The sequence below is a fragment of the Rhinopithecus roxellana genome, chromosome 20, assembly GCF_007565055.1.
Source record: "Rhinopithecus roxellana isolate Shanxi Qingling chromosome 20, ASM756505v1, whole genome shotgun sequence".
Classification (NCBI taxonomy): Eukaryota; Metazoa; Chordata; class Mammalia; order Primates; family Cercopithecidae; genus Rhinopithecus; species Rhinopithecus roxellana.
In genome coordinates, this window is record NC_044568.1 from 77,316,016 (window position 1) to 77,333,796 (window position 17,781).

A 17,781-nucleotide genomic window follows, 5' to 3' on the forward strand; every position below is an offset into this window, starting at 1 on the left:
GCTCCCTGGAAGATGAGTCAGATTCTAAGGTAGCACAGAAAATTCACAGGTGTGAGCCAAGCCTGCCCCAGGACTGGTTAAAACCAACCAAAGGGAATGACGTGGCGGCTCCAAAAGTGAATCGCAGATTGTGTAACATCAAAAGTTTGAAAACCCCAAAACCCAACAACATAAGGCAGAAAGGCTCCAATTCTCTACCTCCAATTTCTCTACCTATAGAAAAAAACGTGAATTGCATTTTGGCTTTACATGTGTAAGAGAAAAGAAAATCAGGATTTGAAATATGGATAAAAGAAAGTAATGATATAATAAAACATTATAGGCAACAACAATAACAAAAGCATATTCAAAGTCCCAAATGCATGAAGGAACCCGGTATATACATTCATAGAGTTGCAAATCACTTGCATGGTGGCCTACAGGGTATATAAGAGGGAAGAAAGGAGGTTAAAACCAAGGACAGTGAACTAGATGCTAACACTTTCCTTCTATGGACAGAAGTCCATAGAATCCCAGCCTACTCCATCTCCTCCATATACACACTAGAATCTAAGTTTCTTGAGTACAGAAAATATTTATTCTCTTGTTTATGATGGACTCCAAGCATCAAGAATAGTGCCTGGTACAAAGCAGGCACTTAATAACTATTTGTTGAATGAAAAAATGAATAGACAAACCATGAAGTCAGGGCTTCGGTGGATCAACTGAAGGATCAATAGAAGAGGTGATCAATAAGCAATGCATACTGTTATTATAATTGGTATTCATGTCAGGGGGTTAAATATGAATGCTCAGTGAAAACTGTTAGCTAATTGTGCTGGGTATCCCAATTTGAAGGGTTTAAGGTTTTGTTTTGTTTTGAGACAAAGTCTTGCTCTGTCACCCAGGGTGAAGTGCAGTGGTGCGATCTCAGCTTACTGCAACCTCCACCTCCCAGGTTCAAGTGATTCTCCTGCCTCAGCCTCCCGAGTAGCTGGGATTATAGGCACCATCACCATGCCTGGCTAATTTTTGTATTTTAGTAGGTACCTGGTTTCATCACGTTGCCCAGGTTAGTCTTGAACTCCTGAGCTCAGGCAACCTGACTGCCTTGGCCTCCCAAAATGCTAGGATTACAGGTGTGACTCACCATACCCAGAACAAATTTAGTTTGTTTTTTTTTTTTAATTAAGCACAATGACATACAACAAAATGAATGGATCTTATGTCATAATTTAACGCCTTTTGACAAATGTTCAAGATAGGAAATAACTGCCATCACTCCAGAAAATTCCCTGTGCCCTGTCCTGTCAACTGCACTCAACCACAGAAGCAACCACTATTCTGGTATCTAACACTGTAGGGAAGGTTTGCGTCTCCTTGAACTTTATGTAAACGGAACCACACAATATAATCTTTCATGTCTTTCTTTGGTTCCATATAATGTTTTTTCAATTCATCCATGTTGTTGCACATATTACCAGAACATTCTATTTTATTAATATACCATAATTTGTTCATCCATTTCCTTGTTGATGGACATTTGAATTATTTCTGATGTTTTGCTATAATGAATAAAGTTGCAATGAACATTCTTGTACAAGTATTACTTTTTGTATATATGTTTATGTTTCTTTGGGAAAAATAAGTAGGAGTAAAATTGCTGGATAAGATTTGTGTATGTCTACACATACACAACACAGTTTCTGGCCAGGAACGTGGCTCACACCTGTGATCTCAGCAGTTTGGGAGGCCAAGGCGGGTGGATCACTTGTCAAGAGTCTGAGACCAGCCTGGCCAACATGGTGAAACTCTATCTCTACCAAAAATATAAAAAATTAGCCGGTGTGGTGGCACACACCTGTAATCCCAGCTACTCAGGGGACTGAGGTAGAGTCTCATACTGTTGCCCAGGCTGGAGTGCAGTAGCTCAATCTTGGCTCACTGGAACCTCCATCTCCTGGATTCAAGAGACTCTTGTGCATCAGCCTCCCAAGTAGCTGGGACCACTGGTGCACACCACCATGCCCATCTAATTTTTGTATTTTTAGTAGAGACAGGGTTTCACCATATTGGTCAGGCTGGTCTCAAACTCCTGACCTCAGGTGGTCCACCTGCCTTGGCCTCCCAAAGTGCTGGAATTATAAGCGTGAGCCACCATGCCCAGCCCTCTTTTTTATTTTTTAACAATGTCTTTAGATGAGCAAAAGTTTTTAATTGTGATGAAGTACAGTTTATCTACTACTGAATGGTTTTTCATATTTGGTTTAAGAAATCTGAGGCTCACAGATCACAAAAATATTCTCCTATATTTTCTTCTAGAAAGTTTATAGTTTTATCTTTTACATTTAAGCCTGCAATATACTTCAAGTAATTATTTGTGCATAACGTGAGCAATGGGTCAAGGTTTTTCTTTTATTCTATGTAGATTGCCCATTAATCCAATACCATTTATTAAAAAGACTTTCCTTTTCCCTGTTGTCATAATCATTCATCAAAAATCATTTGAATGTCCCTATGTGGATCTATTTTCATTATTTCATCATTAAATAAGATATAAGCTTATTTAATATATATTTTTTATGCACAGTACCATAACTTAGAATAGAAAAACTTAAAAATTGTCAAATAATCTCATGATATGCATATGGGCATATAATACATATTATATGCATAATATATATAAATAGATATATAATATATATTATAGGTTTTTCATTGATACCCTTTATCAGATTGAGGAATTGACCATCTTTATCATAACTGGATATTGAATTTTGTCAAATGTTTTTTCTGCATCTATTGAAATGACCATATTTCCCCCTTTACTCTGTTAATATGGTAAATTAATTTAATTTTTAAATGTTAAACGAATCTTGCATTCCTAAGATAGCTCCCACTTATCCATGATGTATTATCCTTTTTAAGAAACATTATTAGATTATGATTAGTAACATATTGGAAAACTTTGTATAGAGTGCTGTTATTTCTTTTAAATGTTTGTTATAGTACAAAGCAACACCATCTGGGCCGGGAGTTTCTCTTTTGTCTTTTTAAAATGGGAAAGTTTTTAGGTATATTTTCAGTTTTTCAGCAAATATGAGCTATTTAGATTGTCAATTCCTTTATGTCAGTTGTAGAAAACTGTGTTTCTTCAGAATTTGCCCATTTTATCTATACTGAGCTACTTAGATTGTCAATTCCTTTATATCAGTTGTAGAAAATGGTGTTTCTTCAGAATTTGCCCATTTTATCTATATTGTCAAATTTGTTGTCATAAATTTTTCATAATATTATTTTCATCTTTTTAATGCCTGTAGGATCTGTAGTGTGTGTAAGTGATAGTCCGTATCGCATTTTTAGTATTGGCTTATTTGTGTTTTCTCTCTTTTGTGTGATCATCATTGCTAGGGATTATGAATTTTATTAGTCATTTCAAAGAACTAGCTTTTGGCTTTGTTGATTTTTTTCTATAGCTTGTGTTCCACCTTGTTGATTTTTACTCCTGTATTTATTATTTTCTTCTCCTACTTCATTTGTTTACTTTGCTCTTTTCTAACTTCTAAATTTATAAGCTTAAATCATTGACACTGAATTCACACTTTCCTTTTATATTATAAGCAGTTAAAGCTATGAATTTCTTAGTATGCCTTCAATCTTATTCTTCAAATTTTGATATTTTGTGTTTTCATTATCATTACAGCCAAAGTATTTTCTAATGTCTTTCTGATTTCTTCTTTGACCTATAGGTGGTTTAGAAGTGTGTTGCCATTTCCAAACATTTGGGGGATTTTCTAGATATATTTTTGTTGCTAATTTTTATTTTAATGCTGTTATGATCAAAGAATGCATCCTCCATCATTTCAGTTCTTCTGAACACATTGAGACTTTTGTTTTATGCTCCAGAATGTAGTCTACTTTGGTGGATTTCCCATGTGCACTTGCAAGGCTGTGCATTTTATAGCTGTTGGGTGTAGCATGCAAAACTTTCCAAAGCTTCCTCCTCACTGTTCTTTTCTAGGTATCTATCATTGTCTCCCCAAAGTCAATGCTTTTATTTGTATAGTATTTCCCCCTGATTTCAGTCAATTACATTATATCTCCCACAGCATATCCTGTATCTTTCTTCCCTCTAGGGTCACTCAGGCCTCCATTTGATGTACTAAGTGAAGATAAATTTCAAGATGCTAAAGTAGTTCAGAGGTCATGCATTGCTTGTCAAAAAACAAAAAAATAAGATGACAACATAACAACATAGGCTTTCTGATCTCTTCTATTCTAGTCTTTATATGAAATTGTAGCGACTAACTTAAGCATTTAATTATGGAGGAGGAGGGAGGGCAGCTGCACCAAATATTGTCATTGTATGTATGAGATCATCTGTAAATTCCCTGTGATGTCTCTCCTCTCTGACCCAGGTCATGATGTGTATGGTACATAAGATGATGATTTTTCTCTTTGCACACTGATTTTTTTGTATTTTTCAATAGCTAATATACATGTAGTTGAAAATATGCTTTATAAGAAAAATAACCTCCCTCTCTAACTCATGATTTACAGAAGTGATACACTGAAGTTTTTAAAATGAGTTTATTTAAAGCTAAAGACTAAGTACATGAAAATACAGAGGGTTCATTCATATGGCAATGACTATGGTACACAATTAGGAAGTGTAGGCAAACTTGCGTGATCATTGCTATACAGTCAACACTTACTAGTGTAATGCTGCAACCCAAACTTCACTGTCTTTAAATTATCCTAAGTTCAGACCTTTCCTACTGGGATTTGAGAACAGACATAGAGAGCATCACACAATTACCACAGTTCACCCAGGGAAAGCATTCCAATTGCACCTTAAACATTTAGTCGGCCTTGTTGCAAGAAAGACGTGCTCTCGGCTGTGAGATGGGATCTAGAGCAGCTCAACAGGAAATGCGTGGGAGAAAGAAGCACTGTGAACCCCTTTATTGCCCATGCTTTCTTCCCTCCCCTGCATTCAGCACACAGAAGGATGCTCACCTTTTCCCATTCCCGGTCTTTGTTCAGCACAATCACCACCAGCCTGGGATGCACCTGGTAGCCTTCCTCAGTGAAGGATAAGTCTTTGCCATCCCATGTAACATTGACCATAAATCTAGAAAGGGGAAGAGAGAAAGACAAAATTTTAGGAAATAATTAGAGCAATCGAACAAATAAGTGGATGCCACCATTAATGGAATACTGAAAATTTTTAAACTTACAATGCTATATTCATCACAAGAAGCCTCTCTGTAGAAGTATTGATATCTGCACAACCATTGCTAGTTGACCATGCTTTAGTAATTGACTGTAATTAACAAGTGGAATGTAAGTTTTTTGTGCTGCCAGATCCATAGACCTATATTCAAATCATCTTCTTACAGGAAGATCCTCTAACAAGCTTCCCCGAAGGAAGCTGCTTGCTCATAAACCACATGGCATTCAATGTTGAAAAAATGACATTCCATTATTCATTATTTATTCAACTAATATATATTAAGCATTTGCTACATGCCAGGACTCAGCTAGTTGGTTCAGGGTAAATAAGAAAATGAACATGATTCCTACCCTCATGAAGTTTAGAGTCTAAGGGGGAGGATAGACATTAATTGATTAATCACAGATTTATGACAAATGCTACAAGGCAGAGGAGAGTATGCTATAAGAAAGTGAAATGGGGTGAGGCAAGGCTGAGGAAGTGCAGCTTGATCTGAAGGATGAGTTGGCATTCACTAGGCAAGAAAAGACACAAACAGGCAAAAGAGACAACACGTGCAAAGACTCCGTGGTGTGCATACAAGGAATTGAATGCAGACCAGTGAGGCTGAAGCAGAGAAAGACAAGAAAATGTGAGATCAGGCGAGGCTGAGAAGATAAATAGGAACAGAAAGTGCAGGATTTTAAAGACCATGTTAAATGTCTGTCTTAAAACCATGGGAAGGTGCAGGCATGCTGGCTCCCATCTGTAATCCCAGCACTTTGGGAGGTTGAGGTAGGGGAATCCCCTGAGGTCGGGAGTTCGAGACCAGCCTGGCCAACATGGAGAAATCCCATCTCTACTAAAAATACAAAAAAATTAGCTGGGCATAGTGGTGCACAACTGTATTCCCAGTTACTCAGAAGGCCGAGGCAGGAGAATCGCTTGAACCCGGGAGGTGGAGGTCGCAGTGAGCTGAGATTGTGCCATTGCACTCCAGCCTGGGCAACAAGTGTGAAACTCCGTTTCAAAACAAACAAACAAACAAACAAACAAACAAACAAACAAACAAACAAAAACTATGGGAAGACATAGAAGCAAGGGTGACATCAAAGAGGTAACAGATCATGTTAGTTGAAGACTGTGCAGTGAACAGACTGGAGGGGAACCAGAGCAGGTACAGCGGGACTACTTATGCTGTTCTTATAATCCAGGTCAAAGATAATGGTGGCTTTGACTCTGGTTGTGGCCAAAGAAGAGAAGAAGGAAGAGAAAAAGTGACAGCAAACAAGACTGAGTGGAGAGATATTTAGGAAGTATTTAGTGAAAGATTAGATGAGGGGAGGGGAGAAAGAGGCATCAAAGATGACTCCTAGAATGTACCTTATGTAACATGTATAAACTTAACTTTTGGTCTAGGTGTTTTCATTGCAGGTAATGTCTGTCTGCCTTACAACATTTATACCCTCATCACTCCTCAAAGCCACTTTGGCCTGTACTCAGGCTGAACTTAGGGAGCCAAGGCAGACTTCATCTCCCAGATTTCAGGTGAGAGGTTCCCCAAGGGTTCCACTCTCCTTGCAGCTTGAGAAAAATGTGATGTCATTAAAGACATCTGAGCCAACATGGTGGTGGCCACTTAGCAGACACAAGATAAAGCATTCAAAGACTTCCCCAGAAAGATACTGTGTCTCTTGCTTTATATTCCATTAACATCCAGAGATGCTAAAAAGTAAAAAAAAAAAAAAAAAAGAAGAAGAAGAAGAAGAAAAGGAGGAGGAGGAGGGAGGAGGAGGGAGGAGGCGGGAGGAGGAGGAAGGAGGAGGAAGAAGGAGGAAGAAGGAAGAAGCAAGAAAGAAGAAGAAGAAGAGAACTAGGCTACAAGAAATTTCAAAAAGAGACACTGGCCTAATGGGTCACACATACATCCCTGGACCAGCATGGTGCAGAAGAGACTGACGGTGGTGTTGTATGGGGGAGAATCTGGTTTCCAAGGACACAGTGAAGAAATCGGGGAAAAGGAAAAGAGCAAATATTGTGCATTTATTCAATAGACTATCTGGGTTATTGAAAATCATGTTTTTGAAGACAAATTGATGATACAGAGAAAATGCTTACTACTTAATGTTAAAGAAGCAGAAAAGAGGATAAAAACAGCTTGTCTATTTCTAAAAGGGTTACAGGTATTTTTCATTTTCTTTTGTGTATCTTTGTATTCGTCAAGTTCTCTGCAATGAAATAATTTAACAAACAGAAAACTAAAACACTGCTATTCTAGAAGGAACAAAGTATAATCACTATTCTATTTGGTTTATTTGGGGTATCTCTTATCACTTCCTAGAAAAGTTTTTGTTGTTGTTGTTTGTTTTTGTTTTGTTTCGTTTTGAGATGGAATCTCACTCTGTAGTCCAGACTGTAGTGCACTGGCACAATCTCTGCTCACTGCAACCTCCAACTCCCAGGTTCAAGTGATTCTCCTGCCTCAGCCTCCTGAGTAGCTGGGGTTACAGGTGCCCACCACCACACCCAGCTAATTTTTGTATTTTTAGTAGAGACAGGGTTTCACCATGTTGGCCAGGCTGGTTCTGAATTCCTGACCTCAGATAATCTGCCTGCCTCTGACTCCCAAAGTGCTGGGATTACAGGCATGAGCCACCACGCCTGCCCGAAAGGTATTTTCTTGATTTAACAACTATTTACTATATGCCTGGTATATAGGTCAGGGCTATAGTAAGTCTTCCAGATACAGAAATAAAAAACACAGTGTTTGTCTTCTCTCTTACCCACATTCTTATAATTCAATAGCATAGACACATAAACAATGACAGCACCTATAATGCCACTTATTCACTGATGGAGAGTAAATATAAGAAGATGAAAGAACACAGACAAAAGGGTCCCTAACTCAACCTGGGGAATCTGGGGAGGGTTTCCCAGGGAATCTTAATGGGTAAAGGGGTTGAGGCAGGAGAAAGCATTCTGGGCAGAGGGATCATCTTAAGTAAAGAGTCAGCAAAGGTAGTAACACAGGCTAGAGGAAGTAGGAAATGGCTTAGTAAAGCTGATGGTTATATTATGTGCAGTGGGATGAGTCTGCAGAGGATCCCTGAAGCCAGATCATAATGGACACACTGATGGGTTTGGATTTGTTCAGAAGGACACGGAGAGCCAGGAAAGATTTTAAGTAGAGGAGCGATACACTCAGATTTGCAGCCAATAGGGGCAGAAGTGAAAATGCTTCTCTGCACTTGAGGGGACTTGAACATTTTTGTTCATGGCTTAAAAACCATTCATTATCTAGACAATTGAAACTTTTTATTCTCTCTTCCTTCTTCCCTTTGATGTTTCCTGGCCGGAGTTTGATGAACTAAATGAACATGGTCCAGATACACACAACTAGGGGTGCTCCACCTCACACTCCTTATTGAGACTCTAAAGAAGACATTTGCATGGACTGAGTGTTTAGTGGAAAACTGCAGTCAAATTCCTCATTATCAGCAGGCTTTCAAAGTAACTAATTGAGCCTAAGATAAGCTGTTTTTATTTTTTAAGCTGACATTTTGGTTCTGTTTCCCATGGTTATTTTTAGCTCTGTCACATTGTCTGGCATACTGTGGGGGCTCAGTTAATGTCTGGCAACTGAGTATGTTGACAGATCATTACCAAAGGGACATCCACTGATCCATACATTCAACCATCTATATATCTATCCTTCCATCCATCTGTCAATGCAGTCATTCATCTATCCATCCATCCATCAATACATTTACCTGTCCATTCATCTATCCATCCATCAATACATTCATCCATCCACTCATTAATCCATCCATTCATCCATCTATCCATCAATACATTCATTAATATATTCTTCTATTCTTCCATCCATTAGGCATGTTTGAGTACCTCCCATATATCACACCCTATAGCAGAACTATGCTAGGAAAATGATACCAAAATGACCAAAAATACTTCATTTTTCAAGGTTGGGGAGAGGGACACACAAAATAAATGTAACAAAGAATAATAAGTATAAAAATAGAGATTTTGACTAAGTTGTTGGAAAGCATAAGAGAAGGAGTGGCTAATTCTATGGTGATACCATGACTGGAATAAGGAAACAAAGTGGAAGGGATTTGGGTTGTGCTGAGAAGGAAGAGGAAGGAAAAGTTGAGCAGCTCTTGCCCATGCACATGGAGAAAATGCAAAGTCCAAGGCAGAGAATCCTGAATCATCATGACGTGTTCAATGAGCTGTAGTCAGTTCAGAATGGCAGGGAAGTGGGGGGCAAGTGGGAAAGTAACTTGGGAGAGGAAGCTAGAGACCGATGCAGGAGTCAGGTAAGTAAGTACTATATAGACTGTACTATGGAGTTTAGACTTCATCCTAGACATATTTATTATTCACTATTTCCCTTTAGACTTTAATTGCAAGTTTGTAAGATGCAGATGGGCGAACAGATGAGGCTTTGTAGTAACCCAAGCAAGGAATAGAGACAACAGTCAAAGAAAGCAATAGTTGGCATGAAGAGATTGGACAGATAGGCAGGCAACTGCAATGCAATTTCAATACAAAAACAACTGACAAAGACCACCAGTGGCCTTGACCTCAGCTAGCAGAAGATAAGTTACCAGTCACTCTGTACCTGCTGCCCTAAGTTCATAATTAGGGTGACCAACTCACTGAGGTGCTTCTTGTTGAGTACAATGAGATCTTAAGCCAGGTTTCAATCATCCAACACTTTGGGGTGAATGTAGTTCAGGCTGAGTCTACCTAGCATCCCAAATGTGGGAAAACTGAAAAATTTAGGAAATTATCAAGAAACTTGGAAATATCCAGTTTATTATCTGTTTGGAAATGCTGGATTAGGGAACAAATGTTTTGGTTTCGATATAGACACTTAGTCCTGGGGAGAGCCATTCACAAGGTTACATAACATGAACTGAATGTCACAGCAACTTTTTTGGGGGTTTTTTGTTTGTTTTTGCTTTTTAAAAACAGGGTCTCACTCTGTCACCCAGGCTGGACGCAGCAGTGCAATCTCAGCTCACTGCAACCTCCGCCTCCCAGGTTCAAGCAATTCTCCTGCTTCAGCCTCCCAAGTAGCTGGGATTACAGGTACCTGCCACCACTCCTGGCTAATTCTTGTATTTTTAGTAGAGACAGGGTTGCACCATGTTGGCCAGGCTGCTCTCGAACTCCTGACCTCAAATGATCCACCTGCCTCAGCCTCCCAAAGTGCTGCGATTACAGGTGTGAGCCACCACACCCAGCCAACACAGTGATTGTTTTAATCAAGAAGGTAGCAGATGCAGTTGAGCACCTTTCTTTGGATTTGCCAGTTGAATTTACTTAAAATCTCTTTCTTTAATTTCCCTTCTCCATGTTCTCCACTTGTTCCCTTTTCTTCCATTTTGTAGTAAAATCAGATGGAATTAGCAGAGGGATTATTGAGATGCAAACACTCTTCTTCAGATTATATGAAAATAACTATGCAGAAATCCTCATGCTTCAGATTTTTCTGTATTCCTTGAAGATTCAATATTCTGGGCAAATGACTCCATATACTTAACGTTAATACTGTCTTTCTTTTTCTATTAAGAGTCTTCAGTCCCTTGGGGGGGGGGGGGCGGGAAACAACCTCTACTAGAAATTTCTGCTGAACAGTAATTTCATTATGAAGTTGGCAGGGAGCAAGTACCTATTACCTTCAATTCCCCCATCCAATTTCTAGAAAGGACAATCCATGTTTCCATGGGCTTTCTTCCCATTTAAACTTGCTCCAGAGCAGAGTTATTTACCTAGGGAAATACCATTTTACACCACAGTGGTCAGTTCCCATTAACACCTGCTGAGCACTTGTACTAAACAGTAAAATCTTATCATTGTTTTGCTTATCTCTACAAAATTGATCATAAAGCTTTAGTGGTCAGATAAAATGTCAGAAATTCTGACTGCTTCTAAGCCTCAAATTACAGCTTCAATATCTCCGTCAGGAGCAATAAGTACATAGAAGCATGCTGGCAAATAGAGAAGGGGAAGACTCTAGTGATTTGCCAAGACCACTTCTGTGTTTTTTCAGTCACTGGTGGTAAAGTACTAAGTTGTTTTTTATTGTCAATGACACTCACAACACGAAATATATATATAATATATATATGTTTATATATTACATATATAAAATACATAAAATATGTACATATATATACACATTTCCTCTGGTATTTACAGTGTTAAGTGTATGAAGTTGAAGTCCATGTGAAATAAACATTTCTCTTCCCCTTGTGTTTTGTGCTCTATGAACGGTGATGCATGGTGATCAGAGACAACACTGAAAAATAGGCAGGCAATATTTCCTGTATTATGATTGAAAAGAAATGGGGCCAGAATTGTCCAATTCTCTCTAGGCCTGCTATCACATTAGATAGCCACCAACCACATGTAGCTATTGAGCATTTGAAATGTAGTTAGTCTGAATTGAAATGTGTCATCCATGTAACACTACAAACAGAATTTTGAAGACTGTATTTTTCAAAACAGTAAAAGTTCTCATAAATAATTTTAGGTTGATTTCATGTTCATTTAGACATGTTGGGTTAAATAAAATATACTATTAAAATTAATTTTATCTGCTTCTCTTCACTTTTTTAATGGGCTACCAAAAAATTTAAGTTGCATGTGACTCGCATTTTATTCCTAATGGACAGCTGTTCTAGACTCTTTTTGTGCCTTTGCTTTTGTTTTTAACTGGTAGACTGTAATCATGGAAGCAGGGACCTCATCTGCCTTGTTTAGTATTATATTTCTAGTGCTAAACAGGGTGTGTGGCACAAAGCTGGTGCTGAACATGTGCAGAATGAATAAAAGAATAACTTGCTGCTTCTATGTTGTCGAGGTTTCATGACATCAAGGAAGGAGAATAGGCTTTACAGTGAGACAGTACCTGGCACCTTGGGCAGTATATTTAAAATCTACTGAGCCTCCATTTCCTTTTTTTGCAAAAATGGATTAAGTTAAACCATATAAACTAGCCATGACAGTTTCCTATGGTTTAACCTAACTTCATAGTTCACATAAAATGCCTAGCACAATGCCTGGCATACAGCTATTAATAAACAGTAGTTACATTGATGCAAATTTTCCATGTAGTTTTCACTCTTTTTCCACCCTGTCATATTTTCTAACACCCTACTACAAATGCAATGCTTTTTAAAACCATGCTTCCCCCTGCCATTTAGTATACTCATTTCCAGAGTCCCTCTGTCCTTGTGTGAACAGCCAACCATAATGGGCTGCATAAGTTTCTTTAACTATGACTTAAAATATCTCATTCCTCCAGATTTCTATTTTATCTCTTTTGCCTTATAGTCATAAGTCTCCTTTAACTTGCAAAATTGAATTATTTGAGATGTTCTCTAGATGTATTTATTATTCACTATTTTCCCTTAGACTTTAATTCTCTTACTGATTCACAAATGCCCCCACAACCCATTTAGTGTTTCTCAATTTTTGGTTAATTTTCCATCTGCTTTGCCGTTTCTGAAGTTCTCAGGGACATTTCCTGAATCACAGTGTCCCTTAAATGCCTCCTTGAACTGCTTGAGGTGTCACAGTTTCTTAGCCTTGTCATTTAATTTACATGTTTTTGAAAACACAGTTGCCGTTTTCTTTAACCTCTTTTCAATTCTCAAGACATGTTCATTTTTAGAGGCTTTTTTTTTTTTTTCTCTTACAAGCATTCTCCTGGTGTTTGCAAATCCCTTCAACTTTGATGTCTCTCTTAGTGCTTTCTCATCTTCCACTAACTACTCCCTCATGGGCACAAATGAATCCTCATCCCTCTTTAGTACAACTTCATTCTACTTTTGCCAGTTTTCAATTCCCAACTCATTCACTTCCTCGTTCTCTTCTTCCTCTGAACATCCTTGTGCTGTCTTTCGATGGCAGCACCTTTCTCTTTGCCCTGGTGCTCAATTTCATATACAGTACTCACTGGTGGTTTCCGGTTCCCCATGAACAATTAAAAAGGCTTGACAGCAGAGCCAAGACTTAAATGTCAAGGCAGAGAAGACCAGGTGCAGTGGCTCACTCCTGTAATCCCAGCACTTTGGGAGGCCAAGGTAGGTGGATCACCTGAGGTCAGGAGTTTGAGACCAGCCTGGCCAACATAGTGAAACTCCGTCTCTATTAAAAATACCAAAAATTAGCCGGGCATAGTGGTGGGCACCTATAATCCCCGCTACTCACGTAGCTGAGACAGGAAAATCGCTTGAACCCGGGAGGCGGAGGTTGTGGTGAGCAGAGATCGCGCCATTGCACTCCAGCCTGGGCAACCAGAGCGAAACTCTGTCTCAAAAAAAAAAAAAAAAAAAAAAAGGCGAGGCAGAAAAATAATAACTCCAACACAGAGATACACTAAAATGGGCTCAGAAACCACAGCATAAAGAAATAGAAAAAAGAAAGGGATTTTTATAAGGAGAAAAGTATTGTTTACTCTTTAACACAAATTCTATTGTGGCCAATTAAAAAAATAACGTTAGTTGTCTTAGCTGAGCAATACTGAATTTTAATGAATTTATTCGATTCCGGTGCAACAACTGCCAAGAGGCAATATTGTAAGAATTGGATAGCCTGAGTTAGAATTCAGTTTTGTGGCTTTCAACCTCAGGCAAGTAACCTCAGTTCTGATAGTTAGATTTCTTTCCTTTTCTGTAAAAGTGAGGTCATAACAGCCATGTCACTGGGTAATTATAGGGATCACATTAAATGATGTCTAATGAGATACAGAACATGATAACGGCCAGCAGAGTGCTTGGTACATTATGGGTGTCTGCTAAACAATGGTAGGGGTAGCAGTAGTTGTCATGGTTTCATATAATTGTCGTCTTCCTCCTAAAATTTTGGGTCAAAAACTTTCTTTTAATGCTGGAGAATCATTTTGGCTGCTAATTCCAGTCCTGCAAGGGAGGCAATGAGAGCTCATCTAGGCCCCCTACCCCAAGGAGAGAGGAGGAGCTCATCTGATTGTTCAGAGCTCACAGCATCCCCTGGACTGGGCTTACTGGTGGGTGAAGCTTCTATGGTACAAAGGCTGTAATCCTTGTGCCAGCCTGGGCTTCCAACGCTATTCAGGGAGTACACCTGAGTCAAGGGTGACTCTTTAAGTACAGGACCCTATATGCTGTCTTTTGTAATACAACCTCTATGTCTAAAACTTGAGGTAAGTTAGGACAAAGCTCTTTCCTGTAAATATGGCTCTCCTCCTCCCAACTCCAGACAACATACCTGAACCTTTGATACAGCTGGCCAAAGATTTCAATTAGAAGCAGGGCGTATAGAGTAGGGTCTAAGATGCATGTCCTAATTCCACTTTATTGGAAGTTATTGGAAATCTGACTGTTAATAAAGTGGTTCTTCAAATCCCAGGCTGCTCTTTTTCCCTCTATTTGGAGTTTTTTCAGGAACCTAGGATGAGGAATCTGGAAATTCTGGGTAGTATTTATATCACCAGAACTGTTAAAATAGCACCAAAGATGTCATCATTAACCGCTCATGACTATGGCTCACCTAACCACTTTGAACTGGCTGGCACAAGAGCCAGTGGAACCAGCTCACATAATAAGCTTCTAATCCAAAACAGCAGAAAAAAATGTATGTAGCATGGCCAGCATTTCCAAGCTTACTCAATCACCTGTGCCTATGCTGCCAAATTATTCAAGATCTCAAAGGGGCAGATGTGCATGCATGTTGCTCTTCCTACCAAAAACTATAGAATGAGATGATATGGATCAACTGACATTCAATTCCAGGTGTGATTTTTATTCTAGAATTTCTGGATATTTGCATACTGGAATATAGAACTCCTAAAAGCAGGGATTTTGCCTGTTTTTTCTTTCCTCTGCTTTTTCTCCCTTGAAGAACCTAGAATAGTACCTGGTATAGAGTAGATGCTCAATGCAAATTCGTGGAACGAACGAAAGTCTCGGCTCTCTTTTTGTTTTCTTTTGTTTTTGCTTTTGATGATGAGCCCTACTTTGTCTCTCTGTCCAGTGGGTGTCTACCTGTGCTTTGTGAATTACTACTAAACATCCAGTGAGGTAACTCAAAGGCAGAGAGGAAAGGTTGGGGGTGATATGCCAATGGGACTCTAACACTCCTAACTCCACTTACATCGTTAATATGTTGTTCTTTTTTATATGGTATTATTTGGCGAAAAAATATCTTTCATTTATTTATTTTTGAGACAGAGTCTTGTCTTCACCCCGGCTGGAGTGCAATGGTGCGACCTCAGCTCACTGCAACCTCTGCATCCCAGGTTCAAGTGATTCTCATGCCTCAGCCTCCCGAGTCGCTGAGATTACAAGTGTGCACCACCACGCCTGGCTAAATTTTTGTATTTTTATTACAGAAGGGGTTGGTCAGGCTGGTCTCAAACTCCAGACCTCAAATGCTCTATCTGCCTCAGCCTCCCAAAGTGCTGGGATTACAGGCATGAGCCACCACATCCCATGCCTGAGCAGGGAAAATATCTTTATATTAATCAATTAAACAAATAAACTAGAAAACAATTAAGATATTTGCTCATCCATGCTACTACAAAAGAAGAACTCTGGTTTTCAAATCAGGAGACCTAGAATCTTGTCCTATCTCCCTGAATATGTGAGTAAGAGCGATCACTTAAGGATAAGCGACTAAAATGTATTTAGCCTCTAATATGTGTTGAATGTGTTGAATGCTGTGCCAGATACTTCCCATATGTTACCTGAATTCTCACCCTAAGAACTAAGTGCAGATTTTCTCATTTTACAGAGAGAAAACAGAGGTGGGTTTTATAATGGTGTGAAAAGCTATATGGGGTGTCAAGAGACTTCTGGTTGTTCATCAATATCCTCTCTTTTCTTCTGCCTTAGTAACAGAAATTCTATTTTTAGAGGGGCACAGAACCTCCAATAATAAAGCTTACATTTCCAGCTTCCCTAGCAGCTAGGCATGACCCTATGACAATGTTCTGGACAATAGGAAGACAGAAGATATGATATGTATAACTTATAAGAAGTACTGTAAAAGGAGGAGGTGAGCCCTTCTTTGCTCCTTCCTCCTTCCTTCTAGTTGCACTGCAGATATGATGGCTGGAGCAGTAGCAGCCATCTTGAATTATGATGTGGAAGCCACTGGCTGAGGGTGGCAGAGCCACAGAAGGAGCCTGGGTCCCTGACACTGTGGAATACCATACCAGCCCTAGACAAACTTTGCACAAGAAAGAATTCAGTGCCTATCTTCTTTAAGCTACTTTTATGTTTTAGAATTTCTGTCATTAAAAAAATAATAATTTTAGTTGGTTTAAGCAGTCAACTGGTTATTTGAACCAAAATCTTTCAGATTTCAAAGCCTTTGAATTAAGGTGCACCAGCACTCATTTAACCTCCCTACACCTCGGTTGCCTTCTCTGATAAATGGGGCAGTGGTACCACACACTTCTTTATTTTTCCAACTCTACAATATTTAATTTTATCTCCTCATCATCCCCCACCCCTGTGAATACACAATGCATTTGGTCCTAACCCCATCTATTAGTATATGCTGTTCCTCCCACCCAGAATGCCTTTCTGCCTCATCTTCTTCAGTCTAAACCCAGTATTTGTTTTTAACAAGGCTGATTTCAAGCTGTTTCTTCGTTGTGGGGTTTCCTAATAATCTTTCGTTCTCTTGGTTCTGTTTTTTGTTTGTTTGTTTGTTTTGTTTTGTTTTGGCAGGGGTGAGGGCGGGGTGAGAGCGGGGACGGACGATGGAGTCTCATTCTGTTGCCCAGGCTGGAGTGCAGTGGTGCGATCTGAGCTCACTGCAATCTCCGCCTGCTGGATTCAAGCAATTCTCCTGCCTCAGCCTCCCCCAGTAGCTGGGACTACAGTCGTGTGCCACCACGCCCGGCTGATTTTTTGTATTTTTAGTAGAGACCGGGCTTCACTGTGTTAGCCGGGATGGTCTCAATCTCCTGACCGCATGATCTGCCCACCTTGGCCTCCCAAAGTGGTGGGATTACCGGCATGAGCCACCGTGCCCAGCCTCTTGGTTTTTAAAATCCATTCCTCATGCAACAGCACTTAGCAATACATTGTCTCCTGCTAGTCTCTGAGGATTCCACATTCACACATTTGGTCCCACCAGGAGCAAAGGTCAGATCTTCCCTTCTGTTATTTATGTTTATCCAGCAGAACTGCCATTGAGCACAGCATGTTCACCATTTATTGACTTGATTCAAAAAGGGATACCTTAATCTCCACCTCGGGACCACCTTTTTCCCTACTTGATACTAAACACAAGGAAGGCTGAGGAAGGACAATAAGCCAGGCCACAAATCTTTGTCCATATTATTTTTCTGCAGCTACAATTCCTGTTCATTCCCTGCGTCAGGCTTACTGGCCACCCCTCATGATCATCACAAATAATACCTCCTCCATAAAGTATTACCTGACTCCTTCAAGTTAGATGCATCCTCTTCCACTCTCAACCCCTGTTCTTCATGTGGCACACACCTCTTAGAGGGCACCTTCTTTATTTATGTTAGTCCCAACCACTCAGGACTAATTTTA

The 17,781-nt window shown here is 39.5% G+C and overlaps 1 protein-coding gene across 2 annotated transcripts in view; it reads right to left on the reverse strand.

The window, feature by feature from the left end:
• The window catches only part of GRIN2A (glutamate ionotropic receptor NMDA type subunit 2A), a 423,682-nt gene that overhangs the window by 124,207 nt on the left and 281,694 nt on the right, over positions 1 to 17,781 (reverse strand). For both annotated transcript variants that reach the window (XM_010370261.2, XM_010370264.1), the window contains one exon: positions 4,999 to 5,113. In XM_010370261.2, the coding sequence (XP_010368563.1) occupies positions 4,999 to 5,113 (115 nt within the window). The remainder of the gene's footprint in view (positions 1 to 4,998; positions 5,114 to 17,781) is intronic.